This window comes from Leucopleurus acutus, assembly GCF_964270905.1.
Source record: "Leucopleurus acutus genome assembly, chromosome: 7".
Classification (NCBI taxonomy): domain Eukaryota; kingdom Metazoa; phylum Chordata; class Mammalia; order Artiodactyla; family Delphinidae; genus Leucopleurus; species Leucopleurus acutus.
The window spans coordinates 100,015,308-100,028,197 of NC_139150.1; the positions used below are offsets into that span (position 1 = coordinate 100,015,308).

General features: G+C 61.7%; 2 protein-coding genes across 2 annotated transcripts; both read right to left on the bottom strand.

The window, feature by feature from the left end:
- Nucleotides 1–1,452: 1,452 nt before the first annotated feature.
- Nucleotides 1,453–1,557, bottom strand: HRURF (HR upstream open reading frame; the record flags this gene model as incomplete). The annotated part of the gene is made up of 1 exon (XM_082841966.1): nucleotides 1,453–1,557. One exon carries the CDS (start codon nucleotides 1,555–1,557, stop codon nucleotides 1,453–1,455), a length of 105 nt encoding a protein of 34 aa, XP_082698092.1.
- A 7,602-nt stretch (nucleotides 1,558–9,159) lies between these two features.
- REEP4 (receptor accessory protein 4) lies at nucleotides 9,160–12,451 on the bottom strand. The gene is made up of 8 exons (XM_082842027.1): nucleotides 12,385–12,451; nucleotides 11,503–11,575; nucleotides 11,032–11,108; nucleotides 10,820–10,940; nucleotides 10,284–10,397; nucleotides 9,734–9,869; nucleotides 9,414–9,568; nucleotides 9,160–9,320 (listed from the first exon to the last, which is right to left on the bottom strand). Exons 1-8 carry the CDS (start codon nucleotides 12,414–12,416, stop codon nucleotides 9,255–9,257), a joined length of 774 nt encoding a protein of 257 aa, XP_082698153.1. The 5' UTR covers nucleotides 12,417–12,451; the 3' UTR covers nucleotides 9,160–9,254.
- Between the last annotated feature and the right edge of the window lie 439 nt (nucleotides 12,452–12,890).

Below are 12,890 nucleotides of genomic sequence, written 5' to 3' on the forward strand. Positions count from 1 at the left end.
CCTGGAGCATAACCACTGAGGCGTGAGCTGCTTAGACACATGCCTCAAGCACCCTACCGCCTGGTACAGAGTGGGCACCGCCCTGGCAGCACCAAGGCACCCCAAACCAGTAAGACAAGTGCCAACCTACAGCTGGGCTCCACGTTGCCTGCCACAGGAGACTCGAACAACCCGCCTGAGTGGGATGTTCCAGTGTGGGAGGTCATCCCTTCCCCTGAATGCCTGGAACTTGACAGCCCACCTGGGCCAGAGCCCCTCAGCAGAGACTGCTGATTCTAGGATGACATGTCCTGGCCTCGTCGAGCCTGGAACTGGTCATGAGCCATGCGGAAGGACAGAAGGCAAGAACCCAAAAGAAGAGCTCCGTGGAAGGCACTGCACTGGGAGACGAGAAGCTTGGATCCTGGCCCTGATCCAGTCACCTGCTGTGTGACCTTGGGCAAGTCACGTCACTCCTCTGGTGCCCTTGTGTAAAATAGGGCTGGGAAATGGGCAGTCTCAGAAGCCTCTTCCCTGCACTGCAGTCTGTGGTTCTGGGGGTGCTGCTTCCCCACGCCCAGCCCTCAGCCCCACCTAGGCTTGTTTGGGTGGGAAGTGCAGACAGGGTAGGCTGGAGTCACTGGGGAGAGCAGGGCTGCTGGCTGGAATCTCTCCCTACACCTGGGCAGCCCCGAGTCTGCCTCTTCCAGGTGCTGTGCAGTTTCTTGGCTTCTGAGGCAGAGCCCAGGACAACTGCTGGGGGCTGGGATCTCCACCACTGCCCCCAAGGGAAGGAGTGAGCCGGCACAGGGGAGGGAGTTAGAGGCCTCAGCCGGGATGGGTCAAGATGCCCCAGTCCAGCCGACAGTGCTAGGGCGGCCGGCGGACGCTGGTAACTGCAGCCTGGCCGAGGGGAGGGAAGGAGGCGGGGAAAGCGGGCTGGGGCCCAGAGAGAGGCAAAGGAGGGAAAATTGAACGTGCGTGCAAAGGAGCAGGATGACAGGTGGCACCAGAGCCCCGGCGCTCTCCCAGCACGGCCACGTCTGCCCACTGGGGGAAGCTCCAGGAAGGAGGGGAGGGAGCCCAGGGAGCCGTGACACAGGGCGCTCGGGTTTTCTGGGGCCACCGCTCCGACGCGATCCAGCCCCGTCGGGCATCCTAACTTTCAGAGGTGTGGCCAAGCCCAGAGGAGCAAGGGGAGCTCATTCCCTGCGTGCGGCGCGGGCTCGGCTCAGAAATGCCCTGCTATGGGCGTCCCCAGAAGGCGAGCGCCCGGCGCCCCTCTCGGCCCTTACCTGGGCTTCACGCGCCGGGCGCGGCGCGGGCGGCGGCGGTCTTTGTGGCCGACGCCGGGTGCCCTCTCCCCATGGGCTGGTTCCGGGGCCTCCCGGCCGGCGGGCGAGAACTCGTTCGTTCTCCCGCTCTCTGCTCAGCGCGCTGGCTCTCTGTTTCCCCCGGGGCGGCGGGGGCGCTCTAGGGCCGCAGGTTGGAGGGGTCGGGCTCCGGGATCTGCAGGATGCGGCACACGGCGCGGATCGGCCGCACCAGCTTCTGGGCCGAGGCCGTGGGTTGCGCCATGGGACGCCGAGACTCCGTGCTGCGCTGCGGGGAGGGCCGGGCCGGGGCTAGGGAGCGGGTGCCCCCGGAGGGAGAGAGGGAGCCGGGCCGGGGGGAACGCGCGCCCCGGGTCGGAGATGGCGGAGTGGGGGGAAAGGCCGAGGGGCCGGGGGAGGGGGTCGTGCCTGGAAGGGAGGCCGATCCCGTGACCCGGGAGAGAGGCACCAGCTACGGCGCAGCACGGCGCGGCGCGGCTAATGGAGGGAGTGCCCAGCGGAGAGCGCAGCAGCACCTCTGATCGCCATCGCCAGACGCGCAACTGAGAGTGGGGAAGCTGCTCCGCCGGTTTCCTCCTCCAGCACCCTGCGGGGAAACAGGAGCCCGAGATTCGGCGGCCCCGCCTGGGCCTGCCCCCTCCCGGGCCCCGGGGGCTTCCGCCAACGCCCCGGCGATGCCACCGGCTGCGCACTGGGAGAATGAGCCCTTTGTTCGCCCCTGCCCCCCGCGGCACCCGGGCGCCTGCCGAGAGAGGCTCCCCCGGGGCAGCGTGCCAGCTTCCCAGCCGCCCCACCCTCCCGTGGGCCCGGCCCCGGAGCCTGGCAGGCGGGCAGCACCCCCACTATAGGTGCCAAGCCCGGGAACTGGAGCAAAGGGCGGGAGGGGCCGAACCAGGCCACGATGGGGCGGGGTGCCCCCAGGGGTGCCAGGGCAGGGCTGCTGGGAGGGGTCAGTGCCAGAGCTGGCAGGGGCAGTCGAGTTCTCACGGGTCAATGATGGGCGCTGTGACCCACGCCAGCCACCCCGTGCTTTCTGGACCACTGGCTCTTGATCCTCTCCAGCTCTGGCACGTGGGCACACACGCTGGCCCAGGTCTGCCCTGCCCGGTTCCTCATCTGGCCAAGCTGCTCTTCACCGTTCCAGACGCAAGCCCCCTCCCAGGGCACAGTGTCCTAGAAGGGTCTAGGCTCTAGTCTGTTCCTGGTCTAAGGGCCCCAGTTTCACCAATCGTCCAGAGAGGAAGTGGGACCAGATGCGCTCCACCACCTGCTCCAGCCCCGTGTCCTGGGGGTCTGCGCCATCCCGTGCTCCTAGTGTTTCCAGGCCTGCCCTGGAGAGGAGCCCATGGGAGTGGCTCCTGGGAGGGAGCAGAGAGGAGGAGAGGAAGTGGGAAAGCAGGGCACCCTCCACCCGAGGAAGCATCCTGGCCCTTCTGCGAGGGTGGTTCCAGAGCACAGACACAGACAGATTCAAACACACACAGACAGATTCAGACACACACAGAAACCCACACGCCCAACGGGCGCTTCCCTTCCCCTCAGGCACCCACGTCCCACCCCGTGACTCCCCTGCCTCCCTGTGGAAGCCAACCTTGGCCTGCCTTCACCCAGCCTGGGACAGAAAGCACCACCCACCCACCCCCATTCCATCGAAGGGATGAGGTTTTGGACGCCTCTAGCCTTGTCCCAGGTCACACTACCATCCCTGGAACAGGAAGCCATGAGGGTGGCGCCCTTCCAGGGACTGGAGGGGAGGCCGGGATCCTTTCACCGGTTGAGGAGAAGAGGAGGGGTGCTGAGGAGAGGAGGCCTGAAGGGGTCGGCACCAGGCAAGACTTAGGTCATGTTGGCACAGATTCTCCTGGCCCCTTCACCTTCCCCCAGAGGCCGGTTCTGTGACAGGGCAGGCTGGTAGGGGTTGTTTACGTGACTGAGTTATTAACACTCCCTCCCTCCTCCAGCTCCCCTGAGGGGTGACCTGGACCTGAGTGTGCCAGGGGAAGTGATCCTGGAGGGTCTAACCCAGACTGCAGTCCCCAAGCCCCAGCCTTCCGCTCCAGGCTGGCTCCAGGATGTGGATGGAGGGCTGGGGTGTGCCTGTAGTCCCCCATCTGTGTCCTCTGGCAGCCAAAACTTGTGGGAGATTCCAGGGGGAGATTCCTGCGGCTTGAGGCCTAGAAGAGGCTGGGCAGGGCAGGGTGGGAACCTGGGCTGCCCAGGCCCCGAGGGGATGGGGACAGCCCCAGGGGAGTGGGACAGACACCTCCCCCCACCCCCTTTGCCAAGTCTTTCTAGTTGAGATCACTGTCTCTGGACTAGACCAGGATTCTCAGGACAGGCTCCTAAAATGCCCAGGGGGTCGTGGGGGGGATTGGGGTGGCGGGGGAAGGAGCCCCTTTCCACCCTCGCCCAGCTCCCCATCCTGCTCTACAGCCCGTGCCACAGGCCCACGGAGCCCTTGGAGCCGGCTGTTCTGTGCCTGAGGACGGAGCAGATCTGAGGAGCCACGCAAAGACACAAACAGAAGGAAGCCACGCAACGTGTGGACACGGTGCCGGATCCGTGGACACAGGCGAGCCGACCAGCACCCCCAGACTCGCGTGGGTCTGCTCCGGCCCCGCAACGACCCCTCAAGAGCACTGACACACACACACTGATACACACGTTCCCGCTGACACGCGCAGCAGCACTCCTGAGCCAGCTGCCCTCACGCTGTCCCCAGAGCCCCTTACCTGGGCAAGCACAAGTGCCCTTCGGGTGGAGCAGCCCCCTGCCCAGGGGAGGGCAGCAGGCGGGGGCGGGGAAAGGAGCCCCGGAGAGTCAGGCCAAGCTGCCACTAATCCGGGCAGGGAGAGGGGGGGCACCCACACGTCAGAGCGGGGACTGCCGGGTGGAGGGCATCTGAGGACATCCCCTCCCACACACGCGGCCGTCTGGGCACCTAGCCCTACTTCCCCAGCCCCTCCATCCTTCAGACAGCTGAGGCTGGCCTCCCCCCACCCCACCCCCACCCTTGTGGCAACGCCTGGGGCGGGGGCATGGGGGAGGGGGAATACCGGGGAGAATTCTCCCAGGACCTGGGGAGAGGGGCAGAGGCAGGGAAGTGTGGAGATGCTTCTGGAGCCAGGAGGAAGCTCCGTGGCAGATGCCCTCTCCCCTCTCACCCACCCACCCACCCACATCTCTGACCTAGTTCCTTTTCTCAGTCTGCACCTCACCAATGCCCCTTCTCCTTTCACCCAACCTTCCCTCCCCTGCAATCCAGCCACCCTGGTAGAGAAAGCTACCTCATTCCACCCCGGGCTCAGGACCTTCTGCCTAGTAACCCAGCTCTGGCCCCCGGGAATTCCTAAGCAGCGGGCCTCATCCTCCTGCCGGGGCTTCTACGCCTACCCAGCTATAGGGCATCCCAGTCCCTGATGCTGGGCGGGGGACAAGGGGGCGAGAGCCGGAGTGCTCACCTCCTCAACCCCTTAAAGGGTGGGGCAGTGCCAGTCACGACACCCCAACTCAGCCTGGGCCAGGGCTGTGTTGAAACAAGAGGCTAACCACGCTGCTGCCACCCAGAGTGGCAGCGAAAAATGCAGCAGTGGGGCTAGTGCACCTGGAGGCCAGAGTAGGGAAGGGGGACTGGGACCGGGAGGGGCCGAAGAGGTAGGGAAAGAGAGGAGCCACCAGAAAGGTCCAAGGGACCGCTGGGCTGTGGGGAGGAGGGAGAAGGGAGGGCTGGGAATGAGGGGCCACCTGCTCCTGGGAACTCGGAGGCAATGGGGGCATCCCTCAGAAGCAGGCAAGATGGATGGCGAGGACAGAGCGAGTGCAAATCAGGCAGGGCTGGTACCTGGGCCAAGCAAAGGTGCGTGCTTCCAAGGGGACTAGCCTAGGCTCTTCATCTCCCTACCAGTGCCCGGCGTGATTCTGCCTGGGAAGACAGTGGGCACACTGGTGAGTAATAGAAGGTGGGGGGCCATGGGTAGGCCAGAGGAAGGCCTAACCTTCCCCTAGGAGCCAGGCCAGAGAGGGCATGGGCTGGGCCAGTAACCCCATGCAGAGGGAGATGGTGCTGGGCATATGTGTCAGTGATTCTCAGAGGGACAGGGCAGGCTCTGAGGGAAGCCCAGCCCACACCCAATGCCCCAGTCTCGGGATCACATGTGCTTGTCCAGAACTTGGAATTCTCCTTGCCCCTTCCCTTCTGGCCCCAGGATGTCTTGGAATCCAAACAACTGCAGCAGACATTCGCCAAACATGTGTTACAGAGACCTGGGCATTTTCAAGGCTCTGTGATGGCCACCAAGGAGAGGCAGGGTACAAAGATGAATGTACAAAGTCATCCCTGGCCTCGAGGAGCTTCTGCTCACTTGGTCCATGTTCTTTTACCAGCAAACATGCCCTGAAGCACCTTAGGTGTTAGGCCCTGTGCTGGGCACTGCAGGTAATGATTGCAGTCGGGCATATTAACAAACGTTAACAACGTTTCCAGTCCCAGCCTGGAAAAATCAGGGGAGCATCACAGAGGGGGTGATGCTTAGCTCAGAAATGAGGGAATGAGTACTTCACCACGTACTACAATATTTCACTTGGTCTAAACCACCATTTGCTCCAGGCCAGGATACAAAAGTAAGACACAAATCTATTCATTATGAAGTCACGATGTAGTGGGGAGGGAAATACGATGTGCTCGAGGCAAAAAGAGAAGTCCATGCAAGCACAGAGACAGCGTGGTCTAGGTGAGCAATCAACCCCAAGGGCAAAGGGAAGGTTACAGAGGGCTTCCTGGAGGAGGTGATGTCTGAGTGGGGTTCAGAGGGCAAATAGGAATAGGACAGAGTGTTGGGGGGACAGGAGAAGAGCATGGAGACATGAGAGAGTCCAGACTGATGAGGTGGGGAGCAAGTAGCAATTGGGGCCTAGGGGAGTCTGGTTGGTCAGGGAGCGGAGGGGGCGACGGGCACATGAGCACAGCCCACGGCATCGTGCCCCCAGGACAGGGTGAGTGGGCCAGAGGTCAGGAGCCTCAGGAGCCTCAGGAGGGGTTGGAGTCAGGGGAGGATTCTTGGAGAAAGCAGATCATGAAGGAAGGCCGCGTCGGCCTGGATGGAAGACTCTTGGGAGCACAGGGGATGCACACAGTGCAGCAAAGGCCTGGAGGCCAACGTGGGAATGAAAGTGATGCGTTCTGCAGATAGAAATAGGAGCAGCGGGGCAGCCAGGCTAGCCAGGAGGCTGGGGCTAAGATAGCCATCAGGGACCATCTCTGATTCAGCCCCGGGGCCCAAGTGACCCTGCCTGTCACTGTAAGGCCCCATCCAAGGAATGAGGGCTGCTGAAGCCCAGCTCCCAGGAAAACTCCCTCACCAGCCGGCACCTTCAGGCCTCCCTCAGCTGCTCCCCGCTTTCAGTTGTTATCTCATTTTGTCCATTTATCACACACTCCTCTGTTTTTCTCTCTCGGTTCAGGGGTGTGGATTCTGCCATTCCACCCCCACCAAGGCGACTTCTGGACAGACTTGCATCAGGAGATGGGGCCCTGACACACAGACAGCACAATCAGGGACAAGTTGCTTCACCTCTCCAAGTCTCAGTTCTTCCATCTGTAAAATGGCTATAACCCCGACCTGACAGGCTTGACAGGAGGATTTAAGGAAATCATCTATTTAAAATGCCCAACACGAGGTCAGACAAACAATCAATGTTTCTTTATAAATTTATTTATTTTTGCCTGCGCTGGGTCTTTGCTGCTGCGCACGGGCTTTCTCTAGTTGAGACGAGCAGGGGTTACTCTTCGTTGCGGTGTGCAGGCTTCTCATTGCAGTGGCTTCTCTTGTTGCAGAGCACGGTCTCTAGGTGCACGGGCTTCAGTAGTTGTGGCACATGGGCTCAGTAGTTGTGGCTCACGGGCTCTAGAGCGCAGGTTCAGTAGCTGCGGCGCATAGGCTTAGTTGCTCCACAGCATGTGGGATCTTCCTGGACCAGGGCGCGAACCTGTGTCCCCTACATTGGCAGGCGGATTCTTAACCACTGCGCCACCAGGGAAGTCCCCAGAATCAATGTTGGATAACTGCTAGTTTCCTTCTCCTTGCCTCCCAGGCAAGAAACTTTCTCATTTACTCTAGTTCTGCACAGTGGTTAAGTACACTGACTCTGGAGCCAGACTGCCTGGTTTCCAAGCCCAACTCTGCCACTTACTAGCTGTGTGACCTCAGGCAAATTACTTGCCCTCTCAGTGCCTGTTTTCCCATTTGTGAAATGGAGGTTATAATAATAGTATGTACCTCATGAGATTGTTGTGAGGATTAAATTAATATATGTCGGGGACTCAGAGTAGCCCCTGCTGGGGCAGCCACATTCTAGGTGCTAGCTCTCACTTGACTTTGCATCCCCAGTTTCTTGAAACATGCCTGGTACCTGGGAGATGCTCAATAAAGATTTTTGAATGAATAAACGAAGAGATAAATCAACCCCATGATGCAAGGGAACACCAAGATAGGAAGTCATTGAACAGCAATCCGTGAGGAGCTAAGCCACCCAGCAGATTAAGTACTTCTCCCAAATAAACTCGGATAATCCCCATACCCAGAGTTAATCCACACTCCTCAGGTCACTCCGGGTGACCACCCCATTTCCCCTCTTCCTACCCGACACTCTCACCCATCTCTTGACTTAATCGAAAGCGGGAAAGAAGAGGAGGCATGTGGGTGGGAGAGGGGAGCAGCCCGGGGACAGTACAGTAAGACCAGCATCCAGGGGCAGGAGAGGGCAGGGCTGGGCACTGGCTGCCCCAGGGATTAGAGTAGGGGATGGAGTGGAGCCAGCAAACAGCCTGGGTCTCAGAACAGAGGAGATTCGTGGATGGGACTGGCTGATGACCAATGACCACGAGCAGCAGGGAGGGCCTTTGGAGGCCGGGCCAGAGTCCTGCATCATCCCTCCAGCCAGCTAGCTGACAGGCCAGCCTCCAAGCCCCGCCCTCCTTGACCTGGAAGCTGGGGGCAGCCCAGACCCTGGCAGCTGCTGCCCTCTCACGGCCACTCCGCAGAGGTGCAAAGCTCCCGTCAACCTAAGTGTTTACGAACTCGATGCACCGGGAGCTGCCTAGAGGCCTGGCAGGCCCTTGGAGGAAATCGGCCTCCCCAGCCCTCATCTTCCGCACAGCTTTAGCTAATCCCCATGAGATTATCGTGCTGCCTGAGGTCCCTCCACACCTTCGCTCCCACTGGTTTCTACTTCCCGTCAAGGCCTGATCCCATCCCCTCCGGATTGCATTCTTAGACTCTGGACTGCCCCCCCGCGCCCCCCTCCCCGCCACTCTCCCATCCGTGTTCTCAGAGGTCCCCAAGAGCTTTCCATAATAGTACTTGCCGCATCGCAACAATCTGTCGATGGCTACCTGCCCCGGAACACTGGGCCCCTCTGGCAGTCTGTCTGGCCTTTTAGCACCAGGCCCAGACTGCCCTGGGGCAGGCTGTTTAATAACACGTGCTGTGAGGACCGGGGCTACAAACCAGAAGAGACAGGGCACTTTGACGCATTTATTTATCAAAACTTCCGCAAACCTGGCCTCATTCACCAACACAAACCAAACAACCAGGACACACACTTGGCCTTGGAGAAGGCTGTGAAGTACTCGGAAGGACAGGAAGGAACGAACACAGCTGGGTGGGCTTTGGGTTTCGTTTTCCAGGGGGCTGGGGAGGGCTCTGGTTCCACACCTGGGAAGGCAGAGCGGCGAGGAAGACAATAAATAAAACCCTGAGCCCAGCCTGCTTTGGTGCATCGTGGGTGCAGCCCCACACATGGCCTGTAACCGACAGCAAGAGTCAGGAGGGCAGCACCCGGGCAGCTGGTGCAGGCAGGCCAGATGTGCAGCCAGAGGTCCCCTCCAAACAGTCCCAATGCCCTGCAGGGCACGAGGTAAGACCGGGCCAGGCTCCGTAGGCCCTAGCTGTCCATGTCTGAAGGCGTGGTCTTTTTCCTCGTCCGAACCTTCAGGGAGCGCGTGGTGCCCTGTGGGGAGAGAGAGCAGGCACCCCGTGAGAGATCCGGGCTGAGGCGGCCACCAGGGCAGCTCGCTCCCCTTGTGCCTTCCTCACCACCGACCTCCCGCACCGGCGGCTTCCTCTTGACCACACGCAGACTCTGGGTACGGCCCAGAGGCTTCTCTCGGGGCCGCGCTGATGGCTGCGGGACCACTTCTGTGTCTGACCAACACTCATCCTCGGTGTCACTGTCCTGCAGGCCCCCTGACCGGTACCCTGTTGTGGAGGAGAGGGAGGCCGGGAGGCAAAGCTGGGCACGGACACAGTCTGAAGGCCTGGGGCCAGCTGAGCCAGGCTTTCCTCTGGCCCTGGGGGGAGCCACAGCTGGCCTGGAGGAAGCCATCCCTCTCGGGACAGCTCTGGCTTCCTCTGTCCACTCACCGATGGGTGGCCTGCGGTGGGGTACCTGGTCCTCCAGGTAGAGGGGATCCTGGTAGGTGGGGGCGGGGGCATCGGAGATGGTGCGCAGGTCCTGCATGGAGAAGCTCCGCAGCCTTCCGGCCAGTGCGCCCTGACTCTGCAAAAGAGTGGGATCAGCTGCACCGCCTGACGGAGGGGGGCAGGGCTCCTGGCAAGAAGGGGCCTCAACCAGGGGAGCTGCCCGGGAAAATCAAGGCTGACCTGCAAGCAATCCCTGGGGCACAGGCCTCAGAACCGAAAAAAACACGGCAACCTCCTAGCCCTGTGCCTCTGTGGCGCCAGCAAGAAGGTAGGGCCTAGGGCCCAAGAGCAGCCGCTCACGGTCAGTGTCAGCCAGGGAAGTCTGAACTTCCAGCTCTGTGCTCCTGCCAACACCCCACCTGCCACCTCTCGCCCCTGTTCCCCCGGCCTGGACAGCTGCGATCTCTCGGCTCCCTGACAGACAGCTGGACTCGCTCAAAAGGCCCTGGGGGTGGGGGTGGGGAGGGGGGAGGGCTGGGGCCCAGGGCACCTTGGTGGCTGCCTGCACAGCAGCCGAGGCGGCAATGTTGAGGCCCCGCTTCCCAAAGCTGAGCACCGTCTCGTAGCTGCGCTCCTTGGCCTGCACGATGTAGGTGTCGATCTCCTGCGGACACGGTGTGGGGCGGGGGGGAGGAAAGCTCAGGCGCACAGCCCTAGTCACTCCTCTGTGGCCCAGAGAAATCACTGGGAGCCACGCCTCCCAGCCCACCCCACCCACAGAGCACAGGGCTCCCCATCCACTCACCGGATCCTACACCTCAATGAGCGGCCGTGCTCCAGCCTCCCCCCCCACGCCCAAACCAATTTCCAGCTGGTGTTTCACACCCCCTAAAGGTCATTCACATGTGTCCCCATCTGATTTTCCCAGAAGAGGAGGAAGGCTAGGCTCTGTCAAGGCCCCATGGCTAAACAGCAGTAGGACTGGGATTAGAGCCTTAGGTGTCCCCAGTGTCTCGAGCTGCAAGTCCAGGGCTCTTCGCCTCACACCCACTCCTACACTGCCCGCCCTGCCTCCCGCTGCGGTACCTTCTCATGGCGAGATAAGGATGGGTGGACGAACTTGCGGTAAAGCAGGCTGGCCCCCTTGGTATAGGGCGAAAGCAGCCACAGCACAAAGGCCATCTTGATCTCGTAGTAGAAAGGGAACCTGTCAGAGCAGAGCGGGTAAGGTCCGCCAGGGAGCCAGGCCAGGGAGGACCACCCCCTCCCCGCAGCCCACAGAACCCCAGTGCCCGTACCAGGAAATAAAGACGTCTGTGAAGGTCTCCACTGCCATGAAGAGTGCAAAGACGATCCAGTACATCATCCACCGGACCTGGACCGGGAGGGGCGGGCAGAGAGGTCAGAGGCCAGCAGCTGCGCCTGCAGTGCCAAATCCCCTGTCCCGGGCTGACCCAGCCCCGAGATTCCAGAAAGCCCGTCCCACTGCATTCCCCTGGCACCTGGCTGGCCTTAGAAAGTTGCCTCTGAGAAGCCGCCACTCATTCCTGTACCCACCCCAACAGGCTGCACCCACAAGATCCTGCAAAGAATCCCAAGAGCCCATCCTCCATCCACACCCACTCTGCTCCAGGGTACGCCACCAGATTGTACCCCTGGAGGAAAGGGAGGCCAGCTCAGACTCGCCCACCTCGCCAAATCCTACCACACCCCCAAGGCTGTGGTCCCCCCGCCTGAGCTGAAGCCCTCCTGCCCACCCCCGCACTCACATATTCACGAATGTTCTTGGTCTTCACAGCCTTGTAGGAAGCATAAGTTGGGTACAGCATCCCAAACACCAGCCTGAAGAGCAGCCCCCAAAGCAGAGGGAGAGTGTGAGGGGCGCCACTCCCCACGCCCCTGCCAGGTGGCGGCCTCCCCCGCACCCCACGTTCCAGGTGTCAGTGCCTGCCCTGTTCTTCCCGCTTGGCTTGCACGACCTGCACCTGAGTCAGTGCCCTGGAGGCCACCTCCCCACCCTGCTGTTTACAAACATCCCAAGCCTGCCCAGGCCTGCACGAGTGGCCCATGGGTGCATGATGCCGCGAGAGCACAGACAGCCACTCCACAAGGTGAGGGGGAGGCAGGCTTCTGAGCCATGAGAGCACCAGGCTGTTCCCTCCCCTGGACGTGCAATCAGGCCCAGGGCCACCAGACCTGGCACTGCCAGGTTGCAGGCAAGGATATTCCAGCCAGGTGAGGAGTAGGACAGAGTGGGCAAGCTGGGGCCAGGGTGGTGAGTCACGTGACTGACTGCTCAGCTGGGAAGCCGGCACCTGGATTCTCTGCCCACAACGTGCCACATCCTGTGTTTGCCAAGGGGTGGCTGGCCGGCCTGTGGTCCTCCGTCCCACTCACCTGCCTGCAGTACGTGTGTGACTGCAGGGGGTCGCCATCAGCCAAGCAGGCTTGAGTGCGAGGGGACAAGCACACGGTGCCCAATGCCTTGTGCAGGCCCGCAGGTCCCTTAAACCTTGCGGTGAATGTTGGAGGGAGGGGAAAGGTGTGACATAGCTCAGAAAAGCCCCCTTTCCACCAGACACTCCCAGCTTCCACCCCAGGGGCGGGCTGACATCGAGGGATAGAGAGGGTATTTGAGCGGCCATACTCACACCACCAGGCGACAGATCATCCAGGACACCATCCTGCAGTCTCGGGAGCGAAGGGAGATCCCTCCAGGAAGACGCCCAGAGGGACGCTCACGCCTGCGCTGGGATGGGATCAACAGTGGAGGTGTGGAAACCACAGGGGCGCTCGGGCTGCCCCTTGGTGGAGGCGGAGCCCACCGCCCACTGACTCCTCAGTGCTGGAAGCCTGAAGAATGGGGAGACCAGCGGGCCGGGGCAGGCAGGAACTGAGTTGGGAGCCGGTACCGGCCGGCACGCTCTTCCGCCCCGCCGCTCGGGCAGTTACGCTCCGATCCGCACTTCCTGCCCCGGAGAACCAGGCGTTCGGCCCTTGCCGGGGGCGCTGTGGGTCCCGAGCCAGAGGTGGCTGGTCGCAGCCTGCGTTCGTGTGGGTACCCACGGCCCCAGTACGCCAGGACACCTGCACCGTCCTCGGGGCGGAGTTTGCAACTCACTTGAAAGTTGCACGGAACTGGGCCCTGCCCAACCCC

Bases quoted from the DNA above. Each gene is read 5' to 3' on its own strand.
- REEP4 (XM_082842027.1), bottom strand. From the start codon at position 12,416: ATGGTGTCCTGGATGATCTGTCGCCTGGTGGT. The intron at 10,941-11,031 runs GTACGGGCACTG...CTGCTCTGACAG, and splicing joins ACAGACGTCTTTATTTCCTG to GTTCCCTTTCTACTACGAGA. The intron at 9,870-10,283 runs GTGCCCTGGGCC...ACTCTTTTGCAG, and splicing joins CTGTGCAGGCAGCCACCAAG to AGTCAGGGCGCACTGGCCGG.